Here is a 21040-nt window from a genome sequence, read left to right as displayed (position 1 = left end):
ACAGTTTTGTGGGGCCGTTTTTAGCCCAAGGAATGTTTTTTTTTGTGCAAAACAAATGCTTGCAATGGATTCAGAATCATGAAAAATCCCCCTCACATGCAACTTAAAGCAGATTTTTCTTTTTCTTTTTTAGGCCTATACATCACAGGTTAAACCCTATACCTTGAGCTTTTGGGCCTGTGGGTCCCCGACTACAACAATGCTGGTTACAAACCTTGTGTTGTAAAGTTAAGCTAAGATGTCTTGTGTACAGGCACTGTACATGAGTCTTTTTGTGTGGCTACTAAGACATCGCAGCATAGCACTGAAGAAAGAAAAAAGAAAATGTGTACTGCACAGAATAATAATAATAAAGAAGGCATTGTTATTAAGAATACTAGAACCTGACCATTGTATAAAATGTGCTTTACAAGGTGCTGTGTGGCCAGAGCAAGTTCCTATACTCCTAGTTTATGGGGCATCTAATTGTAAACTTTCAGTGAGCATGCAGATGCTATAAAGTGACCTGTGTGCCAGTTGTCCTTGGCGTTGTCGGTCCCACAGGCTGCCTAGTCTGGACCCAGACATGCCGTCGGGAACGGGTGACATATTGCAAATGTCATCTGCAATATGTGCCATAATGCTTAAAAAGTTTCCTGCGTGTTTTGTCTCTCTGTGTGTGCGCGCGTGCATGTGCGTTTGTATTGCTATACTTGTGAGGACCAAACATCCCCACAAGTTTAGTACAATTTTAGAAACAGACAACATTTGTCATTTAATGTGAGGACCGTTGTCCATATAAGATAAATGGCCTGTTTTATGGTTTTAAAGAATATTTGTTTGAGACACGTTTACTAATGGGAAAAAGATTCAGGTGAGGTTTAGTATTATACATTAATACGTGATTTGGGGACTAGAGATAAGATTTATGCCTGATTTAAACTCACTGTTGCATGCTGGTGTCGGGCACCGAAAAGTAGCCGATCTACCAGCACACAATGTGTGTGTTTTTTTGGTTTTAGGCGTAGTGCAAACATTGGCATTCATAACATCAGTGTCCTGAAATGTTGATGTCCTCACAGTAATGCAAACGTGTATCCGCATATGTGTGTGTGTGCTGTCAAAGCGATTCTGAATTGAGGAATATAGCAAAATGAGGCAGAGACAACAACTCGTTTGATTGAAGTATGAGAGATTTAGCACTCGAGTGCTGAGCCAGACAATGGAACGCCCTGTCTAACCCAGCGTGTGTGTGTGTGTGTGTGTGTGTGTGTGTGTGTGTGTGTGTGTGTGTGTGTGTGTGTGTGTGTGTGTGCGTGTGCGTGTGCGTGTGCACGTCCAGGCTCCCTGGCGTCCGGTCCCAGCTCGTACGAGGTGGCGTCCCCGACCACTCAGGAGCTGTACGTGTTTGACACCAACGGAACCCACCAGTTCACCATGTCACTGGTCACCGGAGACTACAAGTACAACTTCAGCTACAGGTCCGTTCACTTTAAAAGCTGCATGTTTGTGTTACAAATATACGTGTTAAATGGCTCTATAGTATTATATTCTTATAGCAATAGTAATGGCAACATGGTCAGTCAAGGAATGATGGCAGCACATTCAAAGCTTTGGCAGTTAATGTTGAACAACCGTAAAGACATGTTTTACTGTAAAATGGCTTTGGGAGAGAGAAAGTAAAAACTATCATATGAATATCTGATGACAAAAACAGTTTTATGACATTTTAACAGTCATAATGCTACATAATGCTATGTATTCTGATAATCGTTGATCTATCTCCCTTTCTCTCCAGCTCATTATTAAATAACAAATAACATGTTCAGATCAGGACAACAGTTTTGGCCAAACACAGAACAACTGTTATAGTAGATACCAGTAAGACTCCCTAATCGGGAGATAAGCGACCGTAGGTCACTTATCTCCACAAATAGGGCAAAAATGTGTTTTGCCAAAATCTTCCTGATCCATGTTGATGACATGAGTGTAGACATACTGTGTAGTGATTTTCGTGATTTTAGGGCCAAATCTGTAGGAGCAGTGTCCAAAAATGTGTTTTTAAAAATCGGCCTGGAGGTGGCGCTATATGGGAGAGATTCATGTTGATGGGATGAGTGTAGACATACTGTGTACCGATTCGCGTGATTTTAGGGCAAAAATTGTAGGAGCAGTGTCCAAAAATGTGTTTTGCAAGAATCGGCCACATGGTGGCGCTAGAAGAGGGCCATGTGAGAAATGAGGGGTGGGGTCTCCGCGCCGGCAAGGCGGACGAATAGGTACCGGCCCCGGCTGTCCCGGTCGCTCCTAGCCGGAGTTACGGCATTTTATGTGAGCTGCAGTGTAGGGGGTCCTCCACTGGGGGCGCCACCACTTTTGCATCCGTTCTGGAGCACCAGGAGTGGGTGGTCCCCGGGAATTCCCCGTGAGCAGCCCCGTTGGGGTGGTCATTTGGTCAGTTTAGCACATTTGGTCTAAGGTTCCCCATTTCCCTGACTCATGTCTGTAAGGCAGCAGTCAGGGAAATGGGGGAATCTAAAGTGACACAGATTTGCGTTCCCCGGCATTAATGGGTTATTAAACAATCTAAACATGTTCCCCTGTCCTCATGTCACCCTCGCTTTTACGCGTCGTCTCTTTCCCCCTTCCTTCCGTCGCCAATAGCAACGAGGAGGATGTCACGGCGGTGACGGACAGCAGCGGCAACACCCTGCGTATCCGTAGAGACACCAACAGGATGCCTGTGCGCGTGGTCGCCCCCGACAACCAGGTGAGTGCAATACAGCAGTGGTTGGGTCTCAACCTTTTCAGGCTGCAACCCCCAAAATAATCACATTTTAACTGGGGACCCCCCCAGTGCCACCCTGACGAGCACTAGGGGTTGAGGCATTACATTTTGTATGACACGGTTCTATTGTGAAAATAGCAGATCTACATGCTCACAATGCCTCGCAACATGAGTCGTTAGTTTCACAATCTCTGCCTCTAATATTTGACAATTTGGCTAATGTATACTTTGTCATTGATAGAGGTATTAAAATGTCCTTAAATTGTCACTTTAGAAATGTGCATATACCCTCTATACATTTAACTTTTTGTTGGTTTGTTTGCTGTTGAGGAAGAAAACAATGTTGCACATTAAGTTAATCATCTGGGGACCCCCCAAAATAATGTAGGGGTCCCCCTGGGGGTCCCGACCCACAGGTTGAGAACCACTGCAGTACAGCAAGTCGGAGTGAGTGTACACACCTATCTGTATCCCTAATCTTTATCCGCGTGTGTGTGTGTGTGTGTGTGTGCGTGCAGGTGATATGGCTGACCATCGGTACCAACGGAGGCCTGAAGACGCTCACGGCTCAGGGACAGGAACTGGTGTTGTTTAGTTACCACGGCAACAGCGGGCTGCTCGCCACCAAAAGCATCCAGATCGGCTGGACCACCTTCTACGAGTGAGTATACACAGTATACACAGTATACCAAGGTTCCCCAATTAGTTTTCCCCAAGGGCCGAATTATGTCTAGGGTACCAAGCCGAGGGCCACAACATTGCAGGGGGCGACGGTGGCGTTCCCGCTACTCCAGCGACAGGTTTCGTCGTTGTCGGGTGAAAATCCTATATATCCAAAACCGTTCATTTTGAATTTATCATTTTAAAAATGATTTGAACTAGTGAAAACAGCTGATCTACAAGCACACAGCGCCTCACGGTGTGAGGCGTTGTGTGCTTGTAGATCTGCTGTTTCCACTACTTTTGTGCGACGGCCTTGTATGATTTGCGAAAGAACTTACAAATTTGGAGATACGAGATTTCCACCCGACAACGACGATATACTAGTGTTGTTGCTGCTCTTATCTCTTATACCACCATTATTACTGGGGTTGGTGTGGGCCAGACAGTAGCCCCCCGCGGGCCGCAAATGGCCCGCGGGCCGCCTATTGGGTAACCCTGCAGTATACCGTGCATGCTTGCAGTGGTGAACTTGAGTATACGTATATCAATATGGCAATGTATAAACACTCTTTTTAAAACTTGAGTATAAGAAACACTCCGTTACAATTAAAAAAATTATAATAATACTTATTACTACTAAAAGTACAAAAGAATTTGGTAGTATCAAAATTTACTTAAAGTACCAAAAGTAAGCAGAAGATCCCATTTCAAGTTTTCAAATGTATACAAATCTCTATACAAAAGGTTGAAGTGGTTAATGTATGTTCTGTAATAATAATCAATCTACAAAGTAACTAGTGACTAAAGTTTTCAAGTACATGCATTGTAAAAGTACAATATTTGGATCCGAGATGTAGTGGAGTAGAAGTAAAAGTATTGTAAATTGGGAATACTCAGGTTAAGTAAAAAGACCTCAAAACTGTACAGTACTTGAGTAAATGTATTTAGTTACTTTACACCACTGCGTGCGTTCGTTCGTGCGTGCGTGCGCGCGTGCGTGCGCGTGTGCGTGCGTGTGTGCGTGCGTGCGAAAGCCAGAGAGAGGCCGAGAGAGAGAGAGAGAAGAGAGTGTGTGTACAGTTCATGTAAATGATTTGCACAATCACACATTCAGATCTCACACACACTCGGGGAACTAATCCACGCTTATCATACAAACACAGGTCCGTAATAATAATAAACATTCAATACGGAATACAGAAGAAAAAATAATAATAATTTGAATTCCAACGTGCATCTCGGCGGACTCCAGAAGCGTTTGCAATGCACAGTGCATATCCTACGGTACATACACTCATAATATAATCCCTAATGCAACATTTCACTGCTCTTTTCATAATCCTACAATGAATGCATAAATAAATTGCTGTCCTTGAGCACCATACACAGGGGCGTCACAAGGGGTAGGAAAGTGGGACTGAGTTACCAGGGCCCAAGGTGGAGGGGCCCTAGTAACTTTAGCTGTTGAAAAATAGCAGATATACAAGCTCACAGCGCGGCACCGAGTGCCGCGCTGCGAGCTTGTAGATCTGCTATTTTTGAAAAGTCGTGAAAATGTGCGCAAATCTTTGAATATATGTATTTTTTAAGTGATCATTTGTAACTCAAATTTTGCTTCTGGGGGGTCCCTGGAACTAAATATTTAGAGATGGGGGTTCCTTCACATGAAAAAGTGTGAGCATCACTGACAAGGAAACATAGGTTTCTTTTGGCACACATTTTCACGATTTTTCAAAAATAGCAGATCTACAAGCTCGCAGTGCGGCACTCGGTGCCGCGCTGTGAGCTTGTATATCTGCTATTTTTCAATAGTTAACATTCATGGGGGGGCCCGCAGTGAATCCTTGTACCCAGGGCCCAGAATTAGGTGTGACGCCCCTGACCATACACACTGTGTGAACGAGGCTACAGCGTTCGTCCAATGCCATTTCATTTTCAATTTAAAAATGCTGGAGATAACGGCAGTGGCGTCAATGTTTATCTCCATAAGCGCTGAATCACAGCACAAGTTATCTCATGACACTTTACATATAGAACAGGTCAAGACCATCACACTGTTAACGGTAGACACAGCCACAGTGGAATATAAAGTCCTCAACGCTAGATCCCCCGCCGATAACACCAGTCTGGCTGATGTATTGCATCATTTGACTATTTTAACAATGTTTTATTGGCATTTATGCAGGCGATGCATACTGATTTTAACCACTTTTTTAAAATTGAATTAGATTCACACTCACAAGCGCGTGACTCACTGATTCATACTGTTTCAAACGTAATGTAATATTGGTCAAACAAATTCTATAATCGTCCCAGTCGGCATCAGACCCTAAATAGTTTGTTCCTTTTTTATCACAGACCCGGTGTTCCCACCTAAAGGGGGTCTTCAACGTTTTCAGTCCAAGGACCCCTTAGTCGAGAGAGAGATGAAGCAGGGACCCCCACAACCTTTTCATAGATTCCATATAGTTTCATCGTTTGACAGCACAATCGTCAGTGTATTTTGGATTCATGTCAATTTGTGTTTTCAGATATTTAACCACTTGAACCGTCAATGCTTAATAAACTTGACCTTTCACTCTGTACACAGTCTGCCCTTTTCCCCTATTCACCAAAGCTCGCAACACCTCGCGCCCATCCCAAAAATTACTGTAACTATCCTAAAACAGGGGCACATTCTTTGTTGCCCTTGTTGCCCCACAGAGGACTGCCATATGCCAAGTCCTCCTCTGCTTGCTATATTGTCACTGTCAGGCAGAAACCTCACATCTTCAAGTTTCAAATGTGTAATTTTTTTTGGTAAATTAAAGCCCTACTTCATCATGCAAAAGTGTTGCACAAAAGTGGTGAAAATAGCAGATCTACAAGCACATATTGCAAGGCGTTGTGTGCTTGTAGATCAGCTATTATCACTACTAGAATTTCGGGCCCCCTTTGGGGGCCCTCAAATCTAGAGCTCGGGCCCCCTCCGGGGGCCCTCACGGTATACCAGCAATCAAATGGATTTGTAATGGGCAAATATGGGTAGTTCTTTTTTTGAGAGAAAATATTTTTTTGAGAAAAAAACAATTTTAGAGAAAAAATAGTGTTTTGAGAAAAAAAAAAGTTTTTTGAAAAAAAAGTTTTTTGAAAAAAAAAGTTTTTTGAAAAAAAAAAAAGTTTTGGCCTAATTGTGTTATTATTATTACTATAATAGGCCTGCCAATGTTTTATTTTCATTATTTCAATGTTTTCATTTTAGCAACACAAACACACACACACACACACACCCACACACACACACACACACACACACACACACACACACACACACACACACACACACACACACACACACACACACACACACAGACAGACAGTATGTTGCTGTGAAGAGGTGAGTGGGCCGAACTCTAGAGGTGAGTGGCCCGAAGGGCCGCCAACTTCTTGTAAGATACAGGCTCTCGGCTAGCTAGGCTCTCGCTGCTGCGCTCCCGTCACTGCTGAAGCAAACTGTAACCTGATACTTTGGTGACGAAAATTGCGTAGGAGACACTCTGGGGAAAGATTTGCATAGCAAACCCACACATTACTTTTCTACAAAGTGTACATCGTGCGAATACAATAGCTTCAGGAGAAGCTGCTAGGAACATTGGGGTAAAAATGCGCGATTTTTGTGCAAAAGGTGGAGTCTTTAGATGCAGTGTAAATGTGATTCTATCGCGCAGGATGCTTAAAAATACTTAAAGAGGGTCGCTGTGGGTTATGGCTGCTGAGATATTAAATTATTTTTTTAAATGATAAATACAAAAAGAACGGTTTTGAACATACAATGTTTCCACCCGACAACGACGATATGTTTTCGCTATAGTTTGTGGGATGGAGCGATGCAACACAAAACATAACAGCACATAACATTTCTCTCTCTCTCTCTCTCTCTCTCTCTCTCTCTCGTACAGCTATGACACAGAGGGTCGCCTGACCAACGTCACCTTCCCGACGGGCGTGGTGACCAACCTCCACGGGGACATGTCGTCGGGCGCCGTCGCCGTGGACATCGAGACGTCGGGGCGGGACGAGGACGTCTCCATAACCACCAACCTGTCCTCCATAGACTCCTTCTACACGCTGGTGCAGGGTAAGTCCAGCGTTGCTCTACATGATCATACTACAGCGTCACGCAAAACCATCAAAAGTAGCAGCTCCGCAAGATCCGCAAGCTTGCAGATCTGCTACTTTTGATGCTTTTGAATTTGAATCCTGAAAAGTAACAGTTTTGGACACCGAGACAATACATACGTACATCTGTGCGCCATTTTGAGATTTACAATATACAATTTACAATTTAGGCATTTAGCAGAGGTTCTTAATCCAGAGCGACTTACAATAAGCAAGGTACAGTAATAAAGCAATACATCAATATGCATCACATTCATATATATAGTAATCTAAGAAAAAGAACGTAGGTAGGCCAAGCACCCAGTAAAAACTTAAAAACCTAAAAAATGCTATCTAAATTACATGTATGGTCATTGAGGGTAGGCGGGTGCTACGGTAAGTGCTATGGACTAAGGTGGAGTCTGAAGAGGTGGGCCTTCAGACCACGGCGGAAGCTAGGGAGTGAGTCTGCTGTTCTAAGTGCGACAGGGAGTTTATTCCACATTTCAGAATTAAAAACACCTCATTAGACCCCTCACATCCCACGTCATTTTTGAGCGGTGGTCACACCGTCTCCATAGAGTGGCCGTGTGTGTATCCGTGTATCCGTGTATGTGTCCGTGTATGTGGGTGGGTCTGTATGTAGCCTGCCCTACAGTACCTTTTATGACCACACATGTTAAGGGAGGGGCGCTGTTTTCAGGCCAGGCCAGGCACACACACACACACACACACACACACACACACACACACACACACACACACACACACACACACACACACACACACAGGGGGGGGGGGGGGGTTGGTGGGTAAGAGGGTGCTGTTGAGACTAGCCTGGGGGGGGGGGGGGGGGGGAGGTGACAGAATTCATAGATCTAGAACACATAGAATTCATAGATATAGAACACAGAATATGTACAGTACAGTTAGGTTTATTCCACATTTCAGAATTAAAAACACCTCATTAGACCCCTCACATCCCACGTCATTTTTGAGCGGTGGTCACACCGTCTCCATAGAGTGGCCGTGTGTGTATCCGTGTATCCGTGTATGTGTCCGTGTATGTGGGTGGGTCTGTATGTAGCCTGCCCTACAGTACCTTTTATGACCACACATGTTAAGGGAGGGGCGCTGTTTTCAGGCCAGGCCAGGCACACACACACACACACACACACACACACACACACACACACACACACACACACACACACACACACACACACACAGGGGGGGGGGGGGGGGGGTTGGTGGGTAAGAGGGTGCTGTTGAGACTAGCCTGGGGGGGGGGGGGGGGGAGGTGACAGAATTCATAGATCTAGAACACATAGAATTCATAGATATAGAACACAGAATATGTACAGTACAGTTAGGTGGGTAAACCACCGCTCAGTTCACACGGGTGTGATTTTTTTAAACGAATGAGACCCAAAGTTACCCTAGCTTTCAAAGATTCTCCTGAGGATTTAAAATTTCAAAGATATGTTACTAGACGCCTTTACGAACACATTGGTGAAGAAATCGTTTGGTAAGGATTTTATTCCCATCTTTGACAGGTATTCCGATAATATTCCCTGACTACTTTGGCTGCTTTGAAGGCCAGCATCAGCTAGTGTTTTGTATTCTGTGCGGGCCGCAACCGGGAGCCAGTGGAGGGAGTGCAGTACACCTCGCAACCGATGGGGTCGCATGGCTGAAAAACAACAGAAAATGGCATCTGATCGGATTAAAATGCAGTTTATTAAACAATACGAAAGATACGGGTAATTCTGCTTGAGCGTACCATACTGTGACATCTGTGAGACTTCAGTAAGCACGTTATCTTTGAAATATGAAGGTTTTTGTAGACGTACGTAGCAAATAGGATTAACTGCTCAACACGAGGTTGAAGTGAACCTATTACGTGTGCAACAGGGCTAACTGTGCTAAATGTAGCATAATCAGTGTTTGTGTAACTTCAGCCAGAAGGATTATTTGACCTGATAATAAAACACAATCTACAGGCTTAACCGCCTCGCGTTGTGAGCTTGTAGAAGAGAGCAACAATAGAGTTGGGTCACGTTTTATTTGTTTATAGCCTGCAGCTAGCGCTGCAGCTAGCGCTAGCTAACGCTAGCTAGCGTTAGCCGTTAGCCACTCATAGCCAGTCAACCAGAATAGTCTACTCTAAAGTCAACTTTCCGACGGCGAGTGAACGATTGCATTCCATCCATGTTTTCTTGGCTGTCAATTTATTGTCCAAAAAAACAAACACCCTGAACGTTAGAATTAGATAGTTTAGGACGACACTGATCTATTCAATGCTAAGCTAACTCAGTGACAAAGGAAGCTTCCGCACCGGAGCATACGTCACAGACGTCTCCAGGCCGCTCCAGGATCATTTCACCAGCGTAGAAGAAGAAACAGCGGAAGTCAAGAACGGCGGAAGAATAATAAATAATAATACACAAAATCATACATTACGTGGTTAATAATTGTTCATTTGGAACACACGTGGCATTAAATTAATGGGATAAATACTGTGGGTTGCTTCGCTAAGTAATGGAGTCCCGATATTACCGCATTTGGCTACAAACGGCTAACAAAGGCTGGCTAGTTAGCATTTTAGCTAATATAAACTGGGAGGACTAACAGAATTATGTACCGATCTCTCACATTAATTAAAAAAAGTCTTATTTACATGCAGAGTTAAGCTCTGGCGTTTAAGTGAAATGTAGCCTAGATATTATGAGATGCTGTTGTGGCATAAAAAAAAAAAGAGCAAAAAAAAAAAAAAAAAATCATTTTGGCTACAGGGAATAATGACAGTCCCCGAGATGACTAGCTGCTGGGGGTGCTGGGACACATATGATTAGAATGACTGCGGAAAAGTAGAGCCGGCAGCAAAAACCCGATGGATTTCTGATTTCAATCCTCGTCAAGCTATGTGTAATGCTTGCTGTGGAAACAGCTGAATGAGGAATAGGTGTGAGGAATGCTCCAAAGTCTATTTACAATTTACAATTTATGGTAGGCATTGAGCAGACACTCTTAACCAGAGCGAATAAGCAAGGTTTGACACATACAGTACAGTACATGGAAAATGCAGAGACAGTCTAGTCTAGTGCCTCAGTAAACTACTGTAGAATTACGAGTAAACCAAGATCCTAGCACCAGACTAAACAATATACTATCACTAAAGAATAATCTGTACACTGAAACTGGATAGCAGGTAAACAATGTACCTAACATCAGTCTAAACAAGTAATATCACAATAAGAATCTAAACTTTAAACTAAACAATGAACATCTAAATAACCTGCTATCCTTCCTTTTCTTTTTCTCTTTTTTTTTCATTCTACATTGTGGTAAAGAAAGAAAACAAAGCCTACGTAACAAACATGAGAATACATTACCAAGGATCAACCAGGTCAAGTGCTACAGGCTAGGTCCAGCTACAGTAGTATATATTTTATATCTTTTTGCTACCTTTAATGTTTGCATAAATGATTTGAGAAAGAGAAAGGCGAGCACTCGTCAGTTGAATAGTTCACGTGTATAGCGGGTGCACACGGTTCTGGCAGAAACAATATCTTTGAAAAGATCACCTCGTTCCTCTCTTGTGTGTGCTGGGGTTACTAATAATTAAACAAGAGATCCTAAAAGGACCAAGTGAGTGCTTTTCAAAGACACCATATTTGCTCTAGCTCATTGGTTCCCCACATGATTGATTGATTGATTGATTGATTGATTGATTGATTGATTTAGTGTGTGTGTGTGGGGGGGGGGGGGGGGATGATAGTGAAGAGACAATTATAAAGACTTTTTTTAATATCCAAAAAAAATAGAAAGAGAAGAATTGAAAAAACATTACTGCATGCATCAAAAGTAATCAACAAACTAAACTATTAAAACTTGGCCAACTTGTCAAACAATTCAAAGATGAAAGATGCAAAAGTTGTGAACATAGCAGATCATAATTATATAGTCGATATGTTGTCACTGCCTGTAATAGAAAGCAATTCTAGAGATGCTAATTTTACCTTATTGTACAATATATAGTCTGAGCTTTATCCCAAACAAGAGAGAGGATCAATACTAAGAGAGAACCATCAGTTTGAAGTACAGTGGAATGCTTCATTTGGATTTAGAAAACTGTGTTTTGGCATGTTGTTATAAAAGGAGTGATAACACACAGAATTCTACCACAGATGCAAGGCTATCACATTTTCTCTAGCACTAGAGGTACTAGAGGTGTATACCTACCCAAAGAATCACTATATGAGAATTAATCCTCCCCAGATGATACCGATGACCCCATATCTGGGGTCCTGGCTGGCTCACGGACTAAACGCCTCGCAACGAGTCAAACTAAATGCCTCGACTCCTACAATTCCAAGAGCTCGCCAGGGTCAAATATGATTATTTGGGGGGCTCACAGCCAAGCAGAATACATCAAGGGTTTTATCGGGTAGATTCAGATTCAGATTCAGATTCACTTTATTAGTCACTTTAGAAGCACCAAGGTACATACGTGTGAAAAACGTATGCTCGGAAGGTCCAATACAACAATAAAAACAAGAATAAAAACATAAAAATAAAACCTACAATAAAAGTACATATAGTGCAACGTGCATAGAGTTATTACACATTCACTTAGCATTTAAAAGTCTGATTGCTTGAGGAAAGAAGCTGTTCCTCAGCCTGCTTGTGCTTGCTTTCAGGATCTTGTATCCCTTCACCCTTTTAGACTTTAGAGGGGAAAAGAGTCTTTTGTGGGAATGGGTGGGGTCCTCGATAATCCTCAGGGGACCCCACCTATCCCCACAAAAGACTCTTTTCCACTCTAAAGGCCCTAAAATAATGTCCTTGAGCACAGGGAATTATTTTGGGTTAAAACTGTTTCCGGTTTGATAGTTCTGGCCAAAGTGTAGTCCGTCTGATGACTACAACATGACGTAGGTTGTTTCTGCTCCCGACCGGATCATAGACACAAAATGCTACTGATCTCAGGCTAGTGTTAGGGTTCTAGAAGAGGGCCATGTGAGAAATGAGAAATGGTGGAGGTTGTGGTTTGGCAGGCAAGGAGTGTGTGTGCAAAGTTTGGTATGGATACGGGCAGCAGTGTCGGAGATATGAGTAGTAGGGCAAAAGTAGGGCGAGTGAAAACAACCCAGCCTGTGAATGAAATGAAAACACACTGTGTCTCTGTGTGTTGCACTGAGAGCGTTATCAGCTTCATATATACAGTATCACCTTCCGTCATCAAATATAAGACTGTGATTAAGAAGCTGCCAAAGTCATCAATATCGTTCATATCTCTGAACCAACTTATTAAAAAGATATGACCTCATGTGTGTCTCTGAGGGAGAGAGAGAGAGAGTGAGAGAGAGAGAGAGAGAGAGAGAGAGAGTTAGTGCCCCCCTGGTACTAATGTCCACTGCGCTTCGTTTCATTATTGAAGAGACCGTATATATACAGTAAACATCAATACCCATATATACAGAGCGGTGCCATAAAAAAAAGAAAGAAAGACGGACAGACTGTAATGAAAGGCCTAATCTCAGGCGCTGCTGGGTATTGGATTTACAGTTTTGTAGTGATAATAAATGTGTAAGTAATGGTTATGGGAGTCATAACTGCAGCTTTTACGGCCCCAGAAAGCGCTATTGACAGAATGCTATATCACAGCAGCGACGCATATTTACCCCCAGCCCAACCCCCATGCACATGAATGGTTTACTAATATTTGGATGGATGGATGGACAGACGGACGGACGGACGGACGCCTGTAATGTTGTACTTTTACTCAGGTCAGCTTTTTTTTTAATATATATATTTTTTTTTTCTTTGCTTTTTTGCCCTTTTTCTACTCAATGTAGACATTATACCAATTGATTCCTCCCCACACACACTTCTGTGTCACTGCTGTTGTATCCTATACTGCATGGTTCCCCAATAGGCGGCCCGCGGGCCATTTGCGGCCCGCGGGGGGCTACTGTCTGGCCCCCACCAACCCCAGTAATAATGGTAGTATAAGAGCAGCAACAACACTAGTATATCGTCATTGTTGGGTGGAAAACTTGTATGTCCAAAACCGTTCATTTTGTATTTATCATCTAAAAAATGTATACTAAACTAGTGAAAACAGCCGATCTACAAGCACACAACGCCTCGCATCGCGAGGCGTTGTGTGCTTGTAGATCTGCTGTTTTCACTCGTTTTGTGCAACGATCTTGTATGATGAAGCAGGGCTTTGCTTTACCAAAAAACGTACACATTTGAAACTTGGAGATACGAGGTTTCTGCCCGACAGTGACGATATCTGAACTGTTGCTGGAGTAGCGGAAACGCCACCGTCGCCCCCTGCAATGTTGTGGCCCTCTGCTTGGTACCCTAGACATAATTCGGACCTTGGGGAAAACTATTTGGGGAACCCTGCTATACTGACTCGCTTGCCAGTGAGGAGCCCCCACTGGGAGGACTTTGTCCTACTCCTCTCGCCCAACATTCCCTGCTGACAGGTGCCACCCCAGCCTGTAGGAGCCCGAATGCCGGCCCGAACAATTGGACCCCGAACGTGTGCCAATTGTGTACGACCAAGCCGCTTCACCCTAGTGGTGGAAAAAGTACTCAAAATGTTTTACTTCAGTAAAAGTATCAAGACTGCAATGTAGAAATTAATACTCTGTTACAAGTAAAAGTTCGGAATTCAACAACTTGAATAAAAGTACAAAGTTATTGCCATCAAAATGTACTTAAAGTACCGAAAGTAAAATTATTCTTTATTTAGAATGTCCCATTCAATAATGTATAAGAATCTCTTAAAATAGCAGATCTAGAAGCTCACAATGCGTCGCAAGCTTATTTTCAAATGGCTGAAATGTATTACTGTAGGGCTGAAGGTTAGTTTATGTTTTGTAATAATAATTACATTCTAAAAAGTACCTATAGTAACTAGAGTTTTAAATAATTGTAGTGGAATAAAAGTATAATATTTTGAGATGTATAGTGGAGTAGAAGTAAAAGTATTGGAAATTGGAAAAAGTAAAGCAAATAACTAAAACGTGTACAGTACGTAAGCACAGTAGCCTTAAAGCTATACTGTGTAAGTTGCTCAACTAGTGGTCAGAGCTGTATAGCAAACCGCGGTCGCGTCCGCGTCTTTCGGCCGTTTTTCGCCGCGGACCGGGCCTCACACCCCCGCGTCTGCCTCCACCTCGCCGAGATCTATCTTTAGAGGGGTCCCTGGTTCCTGTGCGTTCAGGCATTCCGGAGAAACGGACTCCTTCACTCGAGTATGTTGTTGTTATGTTGAGGCAAGCTACTTCCTGAGAAGTCAGCAAGATGCGCCTGTGATTGGCCGGTAGTGTACCATGTGTTTATGATCGGCGATATGATTGGCCAACGTATACACATGATGCAGATGACGTCATTTTGCCGCGAAATTCTCCCCCCCTCACGGCTCATAGAAAACATATAAAGAGAAGGCTTTAGAAGCTGAAATTAACGGAGTGGGGGTTCTAAAACTTTAGCGATTTAACAGTTAGGACAATTTTAAGATTTGTTTTATAAAAAAAGTTACATGGTATAACTTTAAGTAAACACACTTAGTTACTTTACACCACTGCATCCACCGCGATGGATTTGGACCCACAACCTCCAGGCAGTGGTGGGCAGGCATCGGAGCGCCCAGGGCCATTTTTAGATTGTGTGTTTGTTTGTTTTTTTCAACTTGAACTAATACGTAAAACATCAGAGTATTCAGTGTGAACTTGGCTGGGCAGTGGTGTTTGTTTTGCCATGCAGCGTCCATTCAGCAGCCCTATAGCCTATAGCCTAGCGGGGCTGCACAGAGTGCTATTGACCCGGGCAGCGCGGCACCGCCGTAGGTTGCAGCCGTACACAGCACAGCAGTATTGATTTTAAAGTGATAAGTTATTCACAGCCACCCACAACAACAATAGCTCCATCCCTCCCTCTCTCCCTCTCTCTCACTGCCCTCCGTACACATCCATTATTTAGTCAAATAAACAGCAGCCGTACCTGCTCCGCTTCCAAGATGTTGCAGAGATGGCAGCGCCAGAAAGGCTACAGACTGTATACAGTAACCCGGCCGGCCCGCTTCACACAGTGAAGTTTACGCTGGTGTGCGTGCGTGTGGGCGTGGGTGTGTGTGTACTATGTGCATGTGCGTGTGCCAATCAGACTGACTGTCATTCATTCGATCTCTCACTATTTATTATTTCTGTCATGTTTTCTCTCTCTAAGCCTCTCAGTCTCTCGCGCGCACACGCACGCACGCTCACTCCTGGCCATTAGAGGTGTGAGAAAAGTAGAAGGAGAAGTGAATGAATAGAGGCAGATGATTGTTAATACCTGCTATGTGCTCCATTAGCGGGTTCAAATACCTCTCTCTCTCTCTCTCTCTCTCTCTCTCTCTCTCTCTCTCTCTCTCTCTCTCTCTCTCTGTCTCCAGTCTCCATCCTTATGTTTCTGTCCTTGCTTCAGTCCTGTCAGTTAGGCATGGTTTACGTTGCGGTAAGACTGCATGGGTCACTGGACAGAAATAACAGATCTCTATCTAGCAGCTTTGACATTCAATGACATTTGACATTCAATTGACATCAAAGTACAGATGTGCCAAAGTTTCAACTCTTCAGTATTTACTGCTCTTTTCCTGAAAATGCATTTTTTTCTTTTCTTTTTTTGCAAATGCAGGTTTCTTTCCCCGTTTTTCTTGTTGTTTTTATGGAGAATGTAGCGTATTTTTGCAGAAACTCTAAAATGGCAAGAGCCTTGGGGGAACCCCCTCAACAAAGTTGCTGTCGGACAGAAAACTCTTATGTCCATATTTTAACTTTTTGTATATATTTTTTTTACATCAACGCCCTACTTGATCATCGCTCTACAGCAGGGGTCTTCTTTTCACAGATTTCATAGATGATTCATAGACTTGTTTGACAGCACTGTCATCAGTCTATGTTGGATTTGTGTTAATGTGTTTTTTCAGACATTTAACCACTTAACCTCTACACCAAACCTATTTGCCAAAAATAGCCGATCTACAAGCTCCCAACGCCTCGTTGAGAGCAAAGTAGCAGATAGTAGCAGTTTCACAAGCTCGAACTTCGAGCTCGTAGATCTGCTACTTTTGATGCTTTTGAATTTGTATCCTGAAAAGTAACAGTTTTGGACATAGTGAGGCTTCCACCTCATGTCATTATCATGAATTGTTTATTGATATTTTATCATTTGTAGCGTTGTTTTTTGCACTGTTGTCCAGTTGCTTGATTGTTGAATGTAAATAAATAAATAATGATAAAAAGGAAACTGGATGACTCAAAACATGTTTTTTGTTGGTCTGTAATCTTTAAAAAATCAATCAATCAATCGATCGATCGATCGTTTGCTCTGTCTCTCCAGATCAGCTTCGTAACAGTTACCAGGTGGGGAACGACCATTCTCTGAGGGTCATCTACGCCAATGGAATGGACACACACTACCAGACTGAACCGCATATACTGGCAGGTATGGCAATACTGTAATGATCCTAATATACACACACTACCATACATTACTGTACTGATCATAATATACACACACTACCAGATTGAACCTCATATACTGGCAGGTATGACACTACTGTAATGATCCTAATATACACACACTACCAGACTGAACCTAATATACTGGCAGGTAGAATCACACTACCGTAACCAACCTCACATACTGGCAGGTTTTCAAGAAAATAAATAACTACTGGGATTTAGAAGGCGTTCTTTTCTTTGGCCTCAGGTGCGTTGAAAACATTCCTAATAAATATATTCCTTTTCAACAGAAAAGCCTGGGTAGCCTAAATACTAATGTGCTTAGCAAAGAAAAATGTGTTCAAATGGGGTTGACATTGAGCAGCAGCATGTATTTGTAGGTATTAGTAGGAGCCTGGTGCCCTCATCATCTGACTCTGAAACGCATCTCGGCGGGAAATCAATAAATAATACAGCCGGGGTGTTTTCACACTTCATCTGAGAGAGAGAGAGAGAGAGAGAGAGGGAGAGGGAGAGGGAGAGGGAGAGAGAGAGCATCTCCCCAGAGCTCTGTGAGCTGACTCTCGTGAAAGGAATCAACGCCCACGCAAAACAAACGCTGATATCTGTGTTTGATGAAAGGAACACCAGTGTGTTTCCTGTTGTTCCGTTGTTCAGACTGACTGTCCCTAAAAAGCTGGGTTTAAGCCCGGTTTTTTGTGCGACGGTGTCGCGAGTCATGAAATAGGCTCTGTGCATAACTGTAGTACCCATTACCAGAATGTGGTATACCTGTTTTCGAATTTTATTTTATTGTATTATTTTTATTTATTTATTTATTTATTTATTTATTTATTTATTTATTTATTTAATAAGCTCCATATTTTGTTTTTCTACTAAGAGGGGAGAGAGGGCGAGATCATTTAGCGACCTACAACCGGGTCGCGACGTGGTCGGTAGTTTTCAGCGACCGGGTCGCAAAATCGAGCGACCGGGTCGCTAAATGGAGCGACCGGGTCGCTAAATCACCGACCGCGGCACTAAAGCGAGCGACCGGGTCGCTAAATGGAGCGACCGGGTCGCTAAATCACCGACCGCGGCACTAAAGCGAGCGACCGGGTCGCTAAATCGCCCGACTGGGACGCTAATTCCATCGACCGGGACGCTAATTCCACCGACTGGGACGCTAATCCAGCGACCGGGTAGGTAAATCCACCGACCGGTGGTCGCTTCCACCGACCTACTAACCCTAACCCTAACCCTAACCCTAAACCTAACCTCAGTAACCTTACCTCAGTTAGGCTAACCTGCCACGCAACCTCCCAACCGTTACCTCAGTTAGGCTAACCTGCCACGCAACCTCCCGACCGGGTCGTTAAATCACCGACCGCGTCGCTAAAGCGAGCGACCGGGTCGCTAAATCGACCGACTGGGGCGCAAAATCTTCCGACCGGGTCGCTAAATCTACCGACCTAAAACTGCAGGCAGGTCGGTAGATTTAGCGACCGGGTCAGTCGATTTAGCGGCGCGGTCGGTGATTAAGCGACCCGGACGCTCGATTTAGCGACCCGGTCGCTGAAAACTACCGACCACGTCGCGACCCGGTTGTAGGTCGCTAAATGATCTCGCTCCTACTGTAAGAGGGAGAAGAAAAAAAGGGAGAGGAAGAGGGAGCGCATAACCAGTATATATATACTGTATATTATACAGCTACAGTACTAGAAAAAAAAACAGTCGGATTGAAAAAGGAACGCTTGTTTTCCTTCAATGTCGTCGCCCGCTCTCCAAAGCGGACTCTACCCCCATGATGCTTCTTGGAACAAAATAGCAGCAATCTTTTGCAGTCACTTTTGAGGACAATTACTGTATAGCAGCATTTTCACCAAAACCATTTTAATAGTATACCAAAAAAGCCTCTGATTTAAAATGTGTTCATACTGTTTCAAACTGGGGGTCGTTGAAAGGAGACCGTTGTGTCCTATATATCAACAGGAGCTGCTAACCCGACCGTCGCCCGGCGGAACATGACCCTGCCGGGGGAGAACGGACAGAACCTGGTGGAGTGGAGGTTCAGGAAGGAGCAGACCCGGGGGAAGGTCATCGTCTTCGGAAGGAAACTCAGGGTGAGTTCAACCACTTCAAACTCTATAGCACACCAATTCTGGAGGCTGAGACATTTGGCAAAACATAACTGGTCTGCAAAGCTCACAACACAATGTTGTGGGCTTGTAGAGGGGGGAGGGGAAAGAGTGGACCAAGTACTGTGCTGCCGACCCCAGTCAAGTTTACAAATTATTAGAAGTTGATTATAGGAGCACTATACCCATTTTCAACTTTATCTTCACAAAATTGGTCCTTGACTCGTCACTAATGCTCATTATTAGATGGCACCATTTCTGTCTACTTGCTCTTGCTCATTGGTGGGCTGCAGACAGTTCCGAAGCTTGCCTACCAATGATATAATCAGTTCGGATTCCAAGCTAAACGAAAATACAGCAAAGGTTTGAAATCTTGCCAAACCTGCTCATCGATGATGTCACTGATTAGCTAGGCAGGTTTCTGACTGTCGGCAGCCCACCATTAAAATGCAGAGCAAGTAGACAGAAATCATGCCATCTTAGAATGAGCCAGAGGACCAATTATATGAGATATGTATTTCATATGTCATGATTGTCATCTTATGACAGTGTCAAACAAATGTTTTTGAACGTTCCCGACACACACAGACACACACAGACAGCCTCATTAGGAAGACACATTAGAAGTCACATGGCTCAACTCGAAGCATAGTATATAAAATAGATACAAATAAAGCACAGTACTTTAAGTATAGAGCAAGTCTACATCTCTCTCCAAGTTCAATCTCTTCCCCGTTTTCAATTATTTTTGTGGGCTTGCTGTTTTTGTTTTCATTTTCATTTTGTGTGGGCTATGATATTTTTTGGTAGTCGTGGCTGCCAGTTCCTACCTGATGTTGGGTGGGAGTCCTGACTGCTCCAGACTGTACTGAATAACTGCTAGCTTGGATAACGTCTTAAGACTAGACCTTAAGTCTAAGATGTCCAGCTCTGAGTGTCCTAGAAAGATGACACCATGCAATCTCACCAGGCAACAGCACATGTGACTATTTTATTTTGTTCACTAACCCTGAAGCCGAAATATCCGATCTACAAGCCTTTTTTGATACATAAAACAGCATGTAACTAAGTATAAATCAGTCATAACTTCAAGCACACACACACACGCATGCACACACTTTTCAGTTATAGTGTCCATATTGAATGACCGTGTCTTGTCAACCTCCTCATTATAAAGTGATATGCAGTACACAATAGATATATTTTTTACGACCAACCCTCCTGCTGTCAATAACGATTCACATAATCATCTGGAAGTGGCTTTTTTATTTCTTACCGGCCAGCGTTGTGTGGTGAAGCGTGACTTGTCATTTGGTCCTCGTTATTATCACAGTGGGGCCGGCCTGTCAGGCGTAAGCCAAGCGGAGAGAGAACGCACGCCGCTGGAAGACCCAAACAAGCATCAATTTACCTTCTACAGCATTGCAACAAACATACAAACACACGCACGCACGCACGCACGCACGCACGCACGCACACACACACACACACACACACACACACACACACACACACACACACACACACACCTCTGAATTCAAACAGAAGTCCTGTAGTTACCAGTTACCCATATATGGAGACCCCTGGTACCCATATATGGAGATCCATGTAATGTATATGGTAGCATCCCTTTCATGCCCATGTATGGAGATCACTGTCTGAACCAGCCACACAGATATGGCATTCCCATATGAAGTTAGATATGGGCTTAATATTGAATGACATCAGGGATCTCCATGTATGGGCATAAAAGGGATTCTGTTAGAGTGGTTCCCATGACATCACAACATACAGTACAATCTCTATCTGAACCAGCCACACAGATT

At 43.5% G+C, this 21040-nt stretch overlaps 1 protein-coding gene across 1 annotated transcript in view; it reads left to right on the top strand.

Moving 5' to 3' along the window:
- The window catches only part of LOC308281719 (teneurin-3), a gene marked incomplete at its 3' end in the record, with an annotated part of 198473 nt that overhangs the window by 143953 nt on the left and 33480 nt on the right, over nucleotides 1–21040 (top strand). The window contains exons 29-34 of the mRNA XM_080721996.1: nucleotides 1322–1460; nucleotides 2644–2749; nucleotides 3286–3428; nucleotides 7369–7547; nucleotides 16973–17077; nucleotides 19069–19199. Of these exons, the coding sequence (XP_080578122.1) occupies nucleotides 1322–1460; nucleotides 2644–2749; nucleotides 3286–3428; nucleotides 7369–7547; nucleotides 16973–17077; nucleotides 19069–19199 (803 nt within the window). The remainder of the gene's footprint in view (nucleotides 1–1321; nucleotides 1461–2643; nucleotides 2750–3285; nucleotides 3429–7368; nucleotides 7548–16972; nucleotides 17078–19068; nucleotides 19200–21040) is intronic.

Source organism: Nannobrachium achirus (assembly GCF_963921795.1).
Source record: "Nannobrachium achirus genome assembly, chromosome: 3".
Lineage (NCBI taxonomy): Eukaryota > Metazoa > Chordata > Actinopteri > Myctophiformes > Myctophidae > Nannobrachium > Nannobrachium achirus.
This window is presented reverse-complemented; position numbering and strand designations above follow the sequence as displayed.